Source organism: Orcinus orca, chromosome 5, assembly GCF_937001465.1.
Source record: "Orcinus orca chromosome 5, mOrcOrc1.1, whole genome shotgun sequence".
Taxonomy (NCBI): Eukaryota; Metazoa; Chordata; class Mammalia; order Artiodactyla; family Delphinidae; genus Orcinus; species Orcinus orca.
In genome coordinates this window covers 43,509,234-43,523,078 of record NC_064563.1, presented here as the reverse complement: position 1 = coordinate 43,523,078, position 13,845 = coordinate 43,509,234, and the positions used below count along the sequence as shown (strand labels likewise).

General features: G+C 43.4%; 2 protein-coding genes across 7 annotated transcripts in view; one reads left to right on the top strand and one right to left on the bottom strand.

Annotated features, from left to right (window-relative positions):
- Nucleotides 1-13,845, top strand: part of RARRES1 (retinoic acid receptor responder 1) — a 41,617-nt gene that overhangs the window by 23,769 nt on the left and 4,003 nt on the right. Inside the window, exons 2-4 of the mRNA XM_012537445.3 lie at nt 3,152-3,214; nt 5,634-5,817; nt 9,351-9,487. Of these exons, the coding sequence (XP_012392899.1) occupies nt 3,152-3,214; nt 5,634-5,817; nt 9,351-9,487 (384 nt within the window). The remainder of the gene's footprint in view (nt 1-3,151; nt 3,215-5,633; nt 5,818-9,350; nt 9,488-13,845) is intronic.
- The window catches only part of GFM1 (G elongation factor mitochondrial 1), a 62,101-nt gene continuing 54,728 nt past the window's right edge, over nt 6,473-13,845 (bottom strand). For 4 of the 6 annotated variants that reach the window (XM_049709733.1, XM_004281837.4, XM_049709731.1 and 1 more), the window contains one exon: nt 6,473-7,362. The gene's annotated coding sequence lies outside the window, so the exon portion shown is untranslated. Of the gene's footprint in view, nt 7,363-12,902; nt 12,987-13,845 lie in introns of all 6 variants that reach the window. The other 2 variants (XM_049709734.1, XM_049709732.1) reach the window with 1 other exon arrangement.

The window sequence follows — 13,845 nt, the reverse complement described above, 5'->3', positions numbered from 1 at the left end:
ACTTTAGGAGACTTGGAGACGGATGTATGGAGCGCCTTGTGCAGCCACTTTCGTGCAGGCCCTATTTACACCCTTTAATGATTCACTGCGAGCTCTAGGCAGGAGAAAACCAATGTAAAAACAAGCTAGATGGAGTCTGTATCTCAGCCTTCCCTAGCCGCATCCTTGGGCCAGACCCTGCTTTCCAGCACAGTTCTTTCCCTCCCTGATGTGTATACGTTTTGTTTTCTTTGTTTTTGCATTTTACTTTTTTAAATTTAATTTTTATTTCATATTGGGGTATAGTTGATTTACAATGTTGTGTTAATTGCAGGTGTACAGCAAAGTGTTAGTTATACATATATCCATTCTTTTTCAGATTCTTTTCCTGTATAGGTTATTACAGAATATGGAGTAGAGTTCCCTGTGCTATACAGTACGTCCTTGTTGATATCTATTTTATATATAGTAATGTGTATATGTTAATCCCAAACTCCTAACTTATCCCTCCTCCCCACCTTTCCCCTTTGGTAACCATAAGTTTGTTTCTGAAGTCTGTGAGTCTATTTCTGTTTTGTAAATAAGTTCATTTGTATCATCTTTTTAGAGTCCACATATAAGTGATACCTAATACTTTCTCTGACTTACTTCATTAGTATGATAATCTCTAGGTCCATCCATGTTGCTGTAGATGGCATTATTTCATTCTTTTCTATGGCTTAGTAATATTCCATTGTTTTTAGGTACCACATCTTTTTTATCCATTCCTCTGTTGTTGATGGACTTTTAGGTTGCTTCCATGTCCTGGCTATTGTAAATAGTGCTGCAGTGAACATTGGGGTGCGTGCATCTTTTTGAATTATGGTTTTCTCAGGGTATATGCCCAGGAGTGGGATTGCTGGGTCATACGGTAGTTCTATTTTTAGTTTTTTAAGGAACCTCCATACTGTTCTCCATGGTGGTTGTACCAATTTACATTCCCGCCAACAGTGTAGGAGGGTTCCCTTTTCTCCACACCCTCTCCAGCAGTTATTGCGTGTAGACTTTCTGATGACGGCCATTCTGACCAGTGTAAGGTGACACCTCGTTGTAGTTTTATGTTTTGGCTGCCGCTGTGCAGCTTGTGGGATCTTAGTTCCCTGGCCAGGGATTGAACCCAGGCCCTCTTCAGTGAAAGTGCCGAGTGCTAACCACCGGACCGCCAGAGAATTCCCACGTATCCTGCAACTTTACTGAATTCATTGATGAGCTCTAGTAATTTTCTGGTGGCATCTGTAGGATTCTCTATGTATAGTGTCATGTCATCTGCACACAGTGACAGTTTTACTTCTTTTCCAATTTGGATTCCATTTCTTTTTCTTCTTTGATTGCATGGCTAGGACTTCTAAAACTATGTTGAATAAAAGTGGTGAGAGTGGACATCCTTGTCTTGTTCCTGATCTTAGAGGAAATGCTTTCACCTTTTCACCATTGAGAATGATGTTAGCTGTGGGCTTGAATAGGTTTTAATAATGCTAAAAAGAGTGAGCGTATGTTGGACTTTTACCCCAACCCAGGCACAGTCGAAGCTCTATTTGTGCCATGTCTTACTCTCCACAACACCCTAAGTACTGCATTATGTTAACTGGGGCTCCCACAGACTTTAAGATCAAATTCCAAGTTGATCCCAAACTTTTTTACAAAAAAAGAGGCTTTTGTGACCTTGCGCCAGCCTCCCCAGACAGCCTTTTTCCTAGCTTCACTGCCTTCCCTGGAACGCCAGGCCCTGCACCCCATTCCCACATCTTCGCCTGGGCCCCTTGCTCTAGATAAGCCCCCCCTAAACTGAGTGCCCGGCACACGTGCAGCTCTGGCCACATAGATGAGCTGCACTGTTGATATATCTGTTTCCACACAGGAAGTAGGTTTCTGGTCAAGCTGGACTGGATGTTCTGTTTCCTTGTATATCTCTGGTGCCTGGCCATAATAGGTGGCAAAAAGTGAATGCGAAGACAGACTTGTTTGTATGAATTCTATAATTTGTGTGAATTTGTCATTGAAATCAATGTTTCAGCGCATACCAGGGCTTGTTTCAAGACTGAGAATGAGCCCTAAGCAAACTGCTCTTGTACATGTGCTCTGGGTGCCCCCCGCCCCGTCTCCCAGCAATATCCGTATATCCACGTTTAAATATTCTTTACATAAATAATTGCCACAGAATCTCGCCCTCCATCCTCTGGTTTCCCAGAATTTTTTAAAAATCTGTGATGGGAATAGATGATATCTGGTCTACTTCCAATAAGTCAACCCTGTTTGGTTGTTGTGTTCTTGATTCAAGGGAAATTGTTGTTTCCAGAATCTAACTTAATCAACACTATGTGAAATAACTTCAGCTCCAGGCAGCAGAAGTTTCTTTTCTTCTCTAGAAAACACTCCTTTTACTGAATGGTCACTGTGGTGTTTAAAAAAAAAAAAAAAAAAAAAAAAGTTGGCCAATAACATAAAGTTCTTCTAAACAGTCTAATATGCTTCAATGATATGGGTATATATACTCTAGAACTATGCATTGGGTGCACGTGTGGGTGCCCCCCGCCTACCCCAGGTCCGGGTGTGGCTGCTTCCATACTGTCCCTTTGGCCTCAGCTGAGGTCTCCTCCTCCCAGATGCCTTCCTTGACCACCTTAAGAAAAGTAGCCACTCTGCCCCACCACTCTCTCTTCACCATCTGAAAACCCATTATTTATTACTGGGTGGACCTTTGTCGCTGGATCCCGTGTTCAGCTGTGAGTGGCAGGAGGGGGGCCGCTGATGGGGCCCAGCGCCCGCACAGGGCGTGGAGGGGCACTCCACGGCTGGGGAAGGAAGGCAGGAAGGCCCCCGCCTCTCAGCCCTGTGTGCTCATGTCTGTTTCTCATCTAGCTGCTTCCACAAAGCCAACTTGTAGCTTCAGGACCACTGTTTCCCTGTCTCAGCCTCCCCCCTTGTGAGTAGCTGTCAAATCAGCCAGCAGAGTGTCATGATAAGCCCAAAATTTGGGATCTTTTCTCTTTGTAAAAAATCACCGATTTTATTCAGGTACGAATGCTAGAGCTGCAATTTGCATGTCATGTTATTCTCAGAGAGCGAGCGGTTCTTGGATATGAAGGTGTTAACAGAGCTTCCACGAGGCTAAAGTTCTACTTCTGTGTTTCAGATTAATCAAAAGAAGGAATATAAAGTTGACCTGGTGTTTACCACGGAGCTCTACAACCCAGAGGTAAGCTGCCATGGTTTGTGAAGTGTGCTATTAACAACTTGTATGAATTTTTTTTTTAAGTGAGAATCTTAATATGTAGTGACCTGGAGGTTTGCCTTTTTTTTTTTTGTTGTTTCCTGCTTTGTTTTCTATTTGTTCTCAAGAATTGAAGACAGCGCTAGGCAGGACCACTTCATGGTCTCACACAGGGTTCCTTTTACCGCGTCCACACAGCCGCCGTCCCCTCCTTCCTCTGCCGCTGGGAGGGCGTTTCACACCCCCTTTGGACCCGGTGCCCCTCCCTAGCACCTCCGAATCCCCAGAATGATTCACTCTCAAATGCCAACCTTCTCTCCTGTCAGCTGGTGGCATTTCTCGTTAGCGGGCCGGCATAGCACGAGGCCACCTCCAGGAGCTTCCGTGCACAGAGGCATTCCGCAACTCAGAGCAGCCCACGTGCGCCGCAGGCATCTTCAGCCTCTCCTTCTGACCCAGCGGGCCACGGTCGCCAAGTTTCCTTTCCCCACCACCTCCCCCTTCGCAAGAAGAGAGGAAACAGAGGACTCATACAGAAATTAGAGCCAGATGGACTTCCCGGGGCTGGGCCAGGCTGGGAGGCAGCACCTGGAACCGGGGTGGAGGGACCAGCCCAAACCCCTTTGTGTGGCGCGGGGTCAGAGCGGGGGATGAGCAGGCAGCATGGGCATTACGGTGTCTCAGGAAGGCGGAGCTTCGGAGAAGCCATAACCCCTCCAGCTGATGCTTCTGGAAGAAAGCTTACCAGCATTCACAAACAAGTTCTGACAAGAAAACACTACGCCAACTTTGCTAATTAACCTAAGAATTAACGTTTTCTTAAAGCGTAAGGAAGGTGCTTTTGGTTTCTGTGTTGCAAACGAAGTGTTAGATTAAAGCTAAAAGGAAAACAATTACTAGATTACTTTGACCAACTGTGCTTCTCTGAAGGGCTAGCTAATTGAAATGCTTCCTTTCGGGAGGTAGGGAGAGTTCTTTCATCTTCTGGCAACTGTTTTGATTCTGTGGAGCTGTTTGGGGGGAAAGGGAAAGAAAAACAAAAGGGGACAATACCTATTGCCTTTTCTCTTCCCTGGAAACGGTTTTGACACCAAAAGAGTCCACGTACCAGCCCTGTCTTCTGCCTTTCATAAGCCTCTTCCCCATCGCTCCCTTCACCGTTTTCCTGTATTGCACCGATCATTAGGATTTTAATGTACCACTTAAATTTGCTCTCCTGTAAACCAGCACTACAGGAGAAGACGCTGCCCACTGGAACGCCTATTTCAGTTTTTTTGCATTAGTTCAAGGAGGGGGCTTATTTAGCAGATCCAATTTTAAGTATGGTTTGTTTCATTGTGGGCTTTTTCTTTTTGTTGTCTTAACTGGGACTCCACCCAGTTTAAATGACTGTAAACGTGAAAAGAACTCAGTTGCTCAACCAACCATGTTGTAACAGGAGTTACAGCCCATGGATGGGTTTTGAGTGCCGCCATGAACCCTCTCAGATTCTAGGCCCAGTGGATGGTATGAGTGAATGTGCATTTTTCTGGGAAGCGGTTCCCTGGCTTTTATTGTCGGGTTAAGGAATCAGTGACCTAAAAGAGTGGAGAAGCACCATCCCAGAAATGAGTTGTACTCTTGATGTCTACTTAAAGCATCCAGCTACCCAGCTCCATGTGTCTCTGGATTGGAAAGTAAGTGAGGGAGATCCCAGGACACTCAGTGTGTCTACCTTTAAATATGAGTGCAAGCAGACTTCCCTCGGTCACTCAGGTAGTTGAATCAGTCCCATTTGGGTGATCTGTCCCTCCACTTCTTCCAGATTAGACCTCGGAGTAGAGAGATGGCGTTCTCACAGAGCTGGGGCCCTGGCATCACACAGACACAGCTCAGGTCCTGGCTTACCACTTACTAGCTGTGAGACATGGAGTAGGTTCCTCTTTAAACTTGTCTTAAACTGTAAAATTGGAATAAGAGGACTGAATTCATCAGGCAGCATGAAGACACTGTCATTTGTGTTGATGGGAATCAGCTTCCTTTGGGTTCAAGTCGGCCAGCTTGAGGGCCAAGTAAGCATTATGTTGGTTGGTCCACGGTAGAGAGGAAAGTACCTCCATCCTGGCTAGAGGTTTGAGCCGAGTAGCACTCACAGATGTCAGCGGTATTTCTTTGGAAGAGGCCCAGCATTCTTTCATAAGGGCACCATCAGAAAGCAGGAGTTTTTTAAATGACAGCAAAGACTGAAGATTGTTGTGTTTGGCTGTGAGCACAAAAATCATTTTCTACAAAGCAAAGAATACTACATATGGATGCCAGTGCATACCTGCCATGTACGAGGAACTCCCCAATCTTGTGTGTGTTTTTCATTGGAGTGAGTGGGGAGTGATAAGGAACCATTCTAATTCCAAAATCTTTATTTCAGGAAGGTAAGGAACATCTGGGGAAATGTTCTGCTCGAGTGTTTTTCAGGAACGAGAAACCCAGACCGGCCATTAATATAACGTGTACTCGGCTCATTGAGAAGAAGACAAGACAAGAAGAAGATTATCAGCTCTACAAGTACATGAAGCAACTTAAAAGCCTCTTGGATGTTGTCAGCATACCTGGTATGAACCAATATCTGGAATTTCTATATTCAGGAATGCATGTCATTACTATATCTTAAAAAGAATGATCATGGAAGCAACCTAAATGTCCATCGACAGATGAATAGATAAAGATGTGGCACATATATACAATGGAATATTACTCTGCCATAAAAAGAAACAAAATTGAGTTATTTGTAGTGAGGTGGGTGGACCTAGAGTCTGTCATACAGAGTGAAGTCAGTCAGAAAGAGAAAAACAAATACTGTATGTTAACACATATATATGGAATCTAAAAAAAAAGTGATTATGAAGAACCTAAGGGCAGGACAGGAATAAAGATGCAGACCTACTACTAGAGAATGGACCTGAGGACATGGGGAGAGGGAAGGGTAAGCTGGGACAAAGTGAGAGAGTGGCATGGACATATATACACTGCCAAATGTAAAACAGCTCGTGGGAAGCAGCCGCATAGCACAGGGAGATCAGCTCGGTGCTCTGTGACCACCTAGAGGGGTGGGATAGGGAGGGTGGGAGGGAGGCTCTAGAGGGAGGGATATGGGGACATATGTATGCATATGGCTGATTCACTTTGTTGGACACAGGAACTAATACAGTATATTGTGCAGTTATACTCCATAAAGATCTATGTTTAAAAAATGATTATCTAAAAATGTATCCCCCAAATGGCAATTTAATTCAACTACAGAATGTGGTACACCTGATTATCTGAACAAAATTCACAAGTATCCTTTTCCTGTTTTCCCCCTCGAGTACAATATAGTGACTCCATTGAAAACTATCTGTGCCCCTTTAATCTGCCCACTTCTCATCCCAGACGCAGGGCAGGGCAAGAGCCGGACTCCAGGGAGAAGAGGTGGAGGTCGTTGCAACAGGACCCACACGTAGGGGTGCAGTTCTCAGGGTTGAGTCCAGAAGCTGAGGAGAAAAATTCTAGAGGTTTCTGGTGGTGGCTTTGGAAACTTTAGGTGACGGGACCCCATCCAGGGCCTCTGTCGTGTGCATCATGGCCTTCTGCACCAGGGCCGGGCGAGCTGTCTCGGGGCCTTGCTGGGAGGCTGCAGGGGAGTCAAGCTGATCTCATTTTAGGTCCAGAGCTAATGGGCAGTGGTGCCGTCTCTTATAAGAAATGAGCCCTGCCTCTGAAGTGACTCAGCTGAAGTGAAGCAGAGCCCATTTGCGCTGGCACTCAGCAGGGTCTGTGGACAGCAGCTGACACTTGGCACTTACCGGCAAATCCAATCTCCAGAACCACAGAAGTCATCTCTGGACTTGCACTGGGGTATTAAGCTTGACATCTGACCACCACAGCGCTTCCTGCCCCACTGTCTCTCTCTCAGTTCACTCATTTGCCCGGAGACTGTGACAGGCCCGCGTCAGCATGGAGGACCTGTGGTCTCCATTTCTGGCTGCATCTGTGTCCCATCCATTACTGAGACTAAGTGTTCTGAAAAACCCGGAGGTGGGATACTGCACCTTGGCGTTTCTCGAATTCAGAAGCTTGGCTCATTCGCATTCTAGTTCTCTGACAACTTGGATTAAATCCTGTTCCAAAGAATTATGAAGAAAGTTCAGAATCTTACATTGTAGTAGCATTTGTTTATATTTAACTGCCTGAAATAAATGGGCCATGACTAATACTTAAAATCTATGGTTATTTAGGGATTGGTCCCCTCATTAGCATTAGTTGGGGAAATAGGGTTTTATATATTCTTCTTAAAACACAAATTTTAGAAATCGTATTGGACCCTTTCTTTGAAAGGGTCTCAGTCCTTTTGCCACAGGGTCTCTAGATTTTGGACAATTTTTAATAATGCAGGTTAACTGGATCCTGTTCAGTTAAGTCCTATATGCCCACAAGGATTATTCTGTAACAGTCTAACTTAACGTGGCTGCTGTGAAGCTTTGAAAAAGCTTTTGCTTAATATAGGGCACGTTTTCATCAACAAAATCTACAAGTTCTCTTGTCACTTTAAATTCAGCAGAGATGTTTAATGGTGCTTATAGCCTGTATATCTAAAATTATCTATTTAAAACTGAAAAGGTTTGGTTTTAGATAAGTTGAATCAAAACCTATGTTGGAGCAGCCAGTTCAGATCTCAGCAGATCCCATTCAGTATTTAATCAATCCAGGGTATTTGACTGTTGAGCAGTTTTCTCTACAACTGCTAAGTGAGAAGATCTAATCCATTTTAGGCTATCCTTGCTCTGCACTGTTTTTCCCCTAAAAAAAGCAGTTGTCTGGTTTTTATGAAGAGTAGAAATTTCTCCTCTTCTAATGAATTCATAAACTTCCTATAGATGAGCCCAACTATATGACATACAAAAGAAAAGACTGGGGACCTGGGAATAACCAAAGTCCTAAGTGACTCTGTAGCAGTGCTACTGGCATTTATAACTTTCAGTTGTCCTCATTATTCACAGTATTTTGTATAACTAATTTTTCTTCTGTGGTAATTCGTTTTGATCTCACAAGTTAAACTCCTAGTGGCACTGTAAGACGAAGGAAGTCTGTCACTCTCTCGCTTCCACACACACGACAGGAATTCAAGGCTCAGCTCAAATCTCATCTCTGTGAAGCTGTCCCCAACCTCTTCAGCCCAAAGAAACCTCCCCCTTCCCTGTGTCCCCTCAGCTCTCTGATGCTCCCTTTTTCTTAAGGAAGGTGTCAGCTGCATTTCCACACTGTCAAGTGGGGGGTAGGGCCTCTCTTTGCATCTCTCACAGCACCCAAGCAATCAGTGAATGCCTTCTGAATTGACTACCACTATAAACCCGCCAAGTCTAGTTCTACCAATACAGAGCAGAATTTATGCGAAAGATTATTTTACTAAGAAGGATTCATTTCCTAATAAGCTGTTCGTATTCCTCACATATTATACTATTATTGGGCTTTAATATACACTATCTCTTTCAAACTGCATAAATGATGGTCCATGAATAGCTCATAAGTTACTTGCTAAAATTTGAGTTCCTAAAAGTCACAAGAGGTAATTTATTAGTCATTGTATCCCTACCTACAGCAGTATCTGATATTAAGTAGATTTTTTATAAATGTTTGCTGAATTTAAAAGATTGCAGTTCCAAAAACAATGCCACAGGAAAAACCCACTTGATTTCTTCATGTGGTCAAAAGTGACAGATGCCGCCAATACACAGATTAGCTTTAACGCCAAGGATCAGAGAAGGACAAAGACGTTTGGTAGATTGTCAAAGACCAGCACATTGACTGCAGACCCAAACCAGAAGGTAATGTGGAGAAGACAACTGATAGATGTTTCCATCTAATTAAAAGATTTTAGATTAAAGGTTTTAGATTAACTTTGAGTATCATTATAGCTCTTAGTTTGCATTTATATTGTACAGCAAATAGCCCTTAAACTATTTTATAGTAGCTTTACTCAGCAGGGCAAGTTGAAGCATGTAAGATTCCATACAATACAGAAACGGATAGTCACACTTCACTACTGAAACTTGTAATATTTTGTCCTGAAAACGTCTTAATATGAGTGTACTTTTTTTTGTGCCCTCAGATAGTCATGGACATATTGATCCCTCTCTGAGACCCATCTGGGATTTAGCTTTTCTGGGCAGCTCTTACGTGATGTGGGAAAAGACAACACAGTTTTTACACTACTACATGGCACAGCTCAGCAGTGTGAAGCAGTGGGTAAGAAAAACTGACAATTAACTCGTACCACAAGAGATACAACCAATGCAATGTTCTTAGACTAAATTAATGTGAACTTCTAGATCTGTGGCAAGAGTTTTAATTGCATTTCATTAACTCAATAAATATCTGAATGCCAGGTATGGTTGTGGGGACTGAGGATATAGCACTAAACAAGAAACTCAGTGTAGCTCCCCTTATTGAGACTAATTCTAGCAAGAGAAGAAAGACAGTGAAGCGATAAACAAGTAAACATGTGGTAGGTGCTATGGAGAAAAATAAAGTAGGGAAAAGGGAATGCAGGGTATTGACAGAATTAAACTTTAGTCTAAAGCAAGGCCCCTCTAATTTAAGCAGAGGTGACACTGGAGCAGAGGCCTAAGGGAAGTGAGAGTGAGCCACGCCTCCAGAAGGGAAGGCATTTCAGACAGAGGGGACGGAGGCAGCATTGTGGCTGATGGGTTGGAGAAACAGCAGTGAGGCTGGTATGGCTGCAAGAGATTGAGCAAGGGGAGCGTGCCGGGAGATGAGATCAGATGGAGGCGGTCAGTTCATGGAAGGCCATTAGAAGGACCCTGTCTTTTACTCACTACAGGGTTTTTAGCAGAGAAGTGACATGATCTGACTTACAACAGGATCATTCTGGCTGCTGTGTTGAGAACAGACTGTAGATAGACAAGGGAGGAGAGCAGTAATGTATTGCAGATTTGTTGATGGGTTAGATATGGATATATCCAAGAATGAGAAAAGTCAAGGATGATTCTTACGATTTTGGCCTGAGTAACTGGATGGAAGGATAGAGTTTTCACTTACTGATTGGGGAAGACTACAGAGGAACAGATTTGGGTGGAAATTAGCTTGAGCTGGAGCATTCTAAATTCCATAACCAAGCAGAGAATTTGTATCGTCATCTGGACATAAGAGTCTGAAGTTCAGGGGAGATGTCTAGGCTGCAGTCATCACCACATAGATGGTTTTTAAAGCCTCAAGAGTGGATGAGATGAGAGAATGAGTGTAAACAGAGGAAGGTTATGTAGGGATTGAGTCCTGGAACACTTCCAACTTTAGCGGGTTTAGAGATATGAGGAAAAAAAAGTGTTTCAAGGATGAGAATTGACTATCAAATGCTGCTGGAAAGTCAAGAAAGATGAGGACCGAGAATTGCCATTAGGTTTAGGCAAGCTGGAAGTAGATGGAGAGCTTATCAAGAGCTGTCTCACTGGCACAGTGTGGGCAAAGTCCTGATTAGAATAGGTTCAGGAAAGAATGGGAGAGGAAGTGGACACTCCATGTCTTTCAAGGAATTTAGCTATAAAGCGGAGTAAAAGGGAGGGAGGGGGCTAGAGCTGGAGGATGCGTAAGCACAGGGTTGAAGGAGGGTTTTCCGTTGTATTTTTAGATTGGGCAATTTAACGGCATATTTATATGTTGATGAGAAAAATCCAGTAGAGAGGGGCAAAGTAGGACTTGTAGGGAAGAGAAGGAAGACTTGTTGGAGTTAACATCTTTGAGGAGATAAAGAGGACATGATCGATCCAGGAGATGACTGGACAAGGGCACAAAGTTCACCTGGAGCAAGGCTTTCAATGTGGCACAGATGCTGGTAGGAGGGTGGGTATCACGTGGCGGCCTGTGGAAGTTCTTTCCTGACTGCTTCTGTCTTCTCAGTGAAAAATGAGGCAAAGTCACCAGCTGAGCGTGAGGATGGAACAGGAGGTGAGAGGGGGTGGGAGTGCGTGGATTCGAGCATCACGCAGCACTGTAGGCCTCTGAAGGTCTGCGGTCGCGAATTTAGAGAAGGGCCAGTCACTCAACTGGTGGGGTGCGGACAAGGAGGTGGCTGAGGCACCTGTCATGTGGAGCGGGAGGGGCACTTCCAGAGTAAACAGTATCAACTACTCAGAGGCAGGCTGAGCCAACCAAAATACACATTTCTAAAAATCGTTTTCTTCACGGGTGGCTGAAGCAGTACATTTGCCATGGATGGAGAGCAGTGAGTATCTTCCGAGTACAAGGAGTTGCCTGGCGTCCAGTCAGCATTATTCATGGCGGTAATAGCTCGGTGTACCTTTCAAAGGCCACTTGTGAAGCAGACAACTGTTTGAAATGTAGTTTCATTCCTTATCGAAATGAACGTTTCTTTCCCCTATGGAGTGGCTTTGATAGAAATGGCCGTGTAATTGACTGCTGTTACACCAGGAGTTAGGGCACAGCACCGATTCTTTGGCTGCAGGTAAAAAGTTCCTCTAGTCTACCAAGACAATCATGTCCTCAACAGAAGGCTTTTCCTTTAACTGAGAAGTTAGGGGAAATTTTTTGTTTAGTGTAGAAAATGGCGTCAAGATAATAGAACTAATTTTAATGAATGTCAGAGGAAAACTCAATAAGAACAGAGCAATAGGGACACAAGAGAAAAAAGTAGGATCTTTTAATGGCATTGTTTTCCATTCTTCTGCATTTATAAATGACACATCACCTAAGTAAACACCAGGACGTACTATGGTTTGAAAACAGCAGCCCCATTTCTCACTCATTCTAGCCAGTCTGTCTTTGATGTCCATCATCTGTCCATTAATATCCCTACAAGTGGGAAAGTGGGGACAAATGTAATTGTAGAGCTAAGAAAACAAAAATGCAGGGGGAACAGGACTTTTAGATTTTTTTACCCTGTGGTGTCTGTGTTTTAGATAAATAGTAATTGAAGATGCAGCTGACTTGGTTGGGTCACCTAAGGCAAATGACTTCTTCTCTTAGGGCTATGAAATGAGGGTCAACAAGCTTATTGAGTGAAGCCCTCGAAACTAACATAAAGCTAAAATACGGAAGCAATTGGGAAATTTGGATTAAGGTTGATATGCATTTCAGATTAGAGTTCTTTTTTTTTTAAAGCCTACAGCACCCAGTATTCCCAGGCGGCCTCCCATCCAAGTTACTAATCAGGACCAACCCTGCTTAGCTTCCAAGATTAGCGTTCTCTTAAATAAAAGCATGCACATACCCAATAGATTTTCAAATTCTGCTATTTGGTGGCTACTAAAGATTCTTGTGATCTTTCAGAAAAATAAGCAACATAACAACAAGCAAAACAAGCAACAATTTCTAAAAAAGTCACCACGATCAGAAAGTCTAGGGACTGTCCCTGGAGACCAGAAGCAGGACAGTAGGGCTGCAAAGCAAAGACAGAGAAGCAGGGAGTGACTGGAGGTGCCCGTGGCCCAAGGTAGCTCAGGAATCTAGAGGGATTATAGTTTTTTCCAAAAGCTTACTGGGTGGGAATTACTCTCTCTCCACTCAGGGATAATCCAATTGTGTAAGGCAGTGCAGCCTTATAAACTTCACAGCCCCAAATGAACACAGCCTGAGAGAAGAGTGGGCTTAAGAAATAGCTGAAATACAAATATAAGACCCATCTTACCGGCAGTTATTGCCTTAGGACTGAAGAACAGATGTCATTCCCAAACCATGAGGACTAAGCCAAGGGCAGGGGAGATACTGATGGCTAGGAAAAAAAAAAAAAAAAAAAGGATAAGGACTTTCTGACACCCTTTAGCCTTTCTTTAATGTGAACTGAGAAAAGTAAAACTGTTACTTTTCCAGCATTGTTCCAAATCTTATCAGTACCAGATACTGTCAGCATCCCAAACTATCTAACCGGCAGCACATCACTGGCAGCCAGCCGAAGTCTTCACCCTAACTAGAGGCCTCCATCGGCCGACAGTACATTACAGAAGCCATCGTATCTACCTCATTCTGCTAAGAAATCTACTTTTGACTTGACACCATAAAACTCCTTGAAAAGAACATAGGCAAAACGTCCTCTGACATAAATTGTAGCAATGTTTTCTTAGGTCAGTCTCCCAAGGCAGTAGAAATAAAAGCAAAACTAAACAACTGGGACCTAATCAAACTTATAAGCTTTTGCAGAACAAAGGAAACCATAAACAAAACGAAAAGACAACCTACGGAATGGGAGAAAATATTTGCAAACGATGCGACCAACAAGGGCTTAATTTCCAAAATGTACAAACAGCTCCTACAATTCAATATCAAAAAAAAATCCAATCAAAAAATGGGCAGAAGATCTAAACAGACATTTCTCCAAGGAAGACATACAGATGGCCCACAGGAAAAGATGCTCAACATTGCTGATTATTAGATACAAATCAAAACTACCATGAGGTACCACCTCACACTGGTCAGAATGGGCATCATTAAAACATCTACAAGTAACAAATACTGGAGAGGGTGTGGAGCAAAAAGAACCCTCCTACAACTGCTGGTGGGAATGTAAATTGATACAGCCACTATGGAGAACAGTATGGAGGTTCCTTAAAAAACTAAAAATAGTTACCATATGA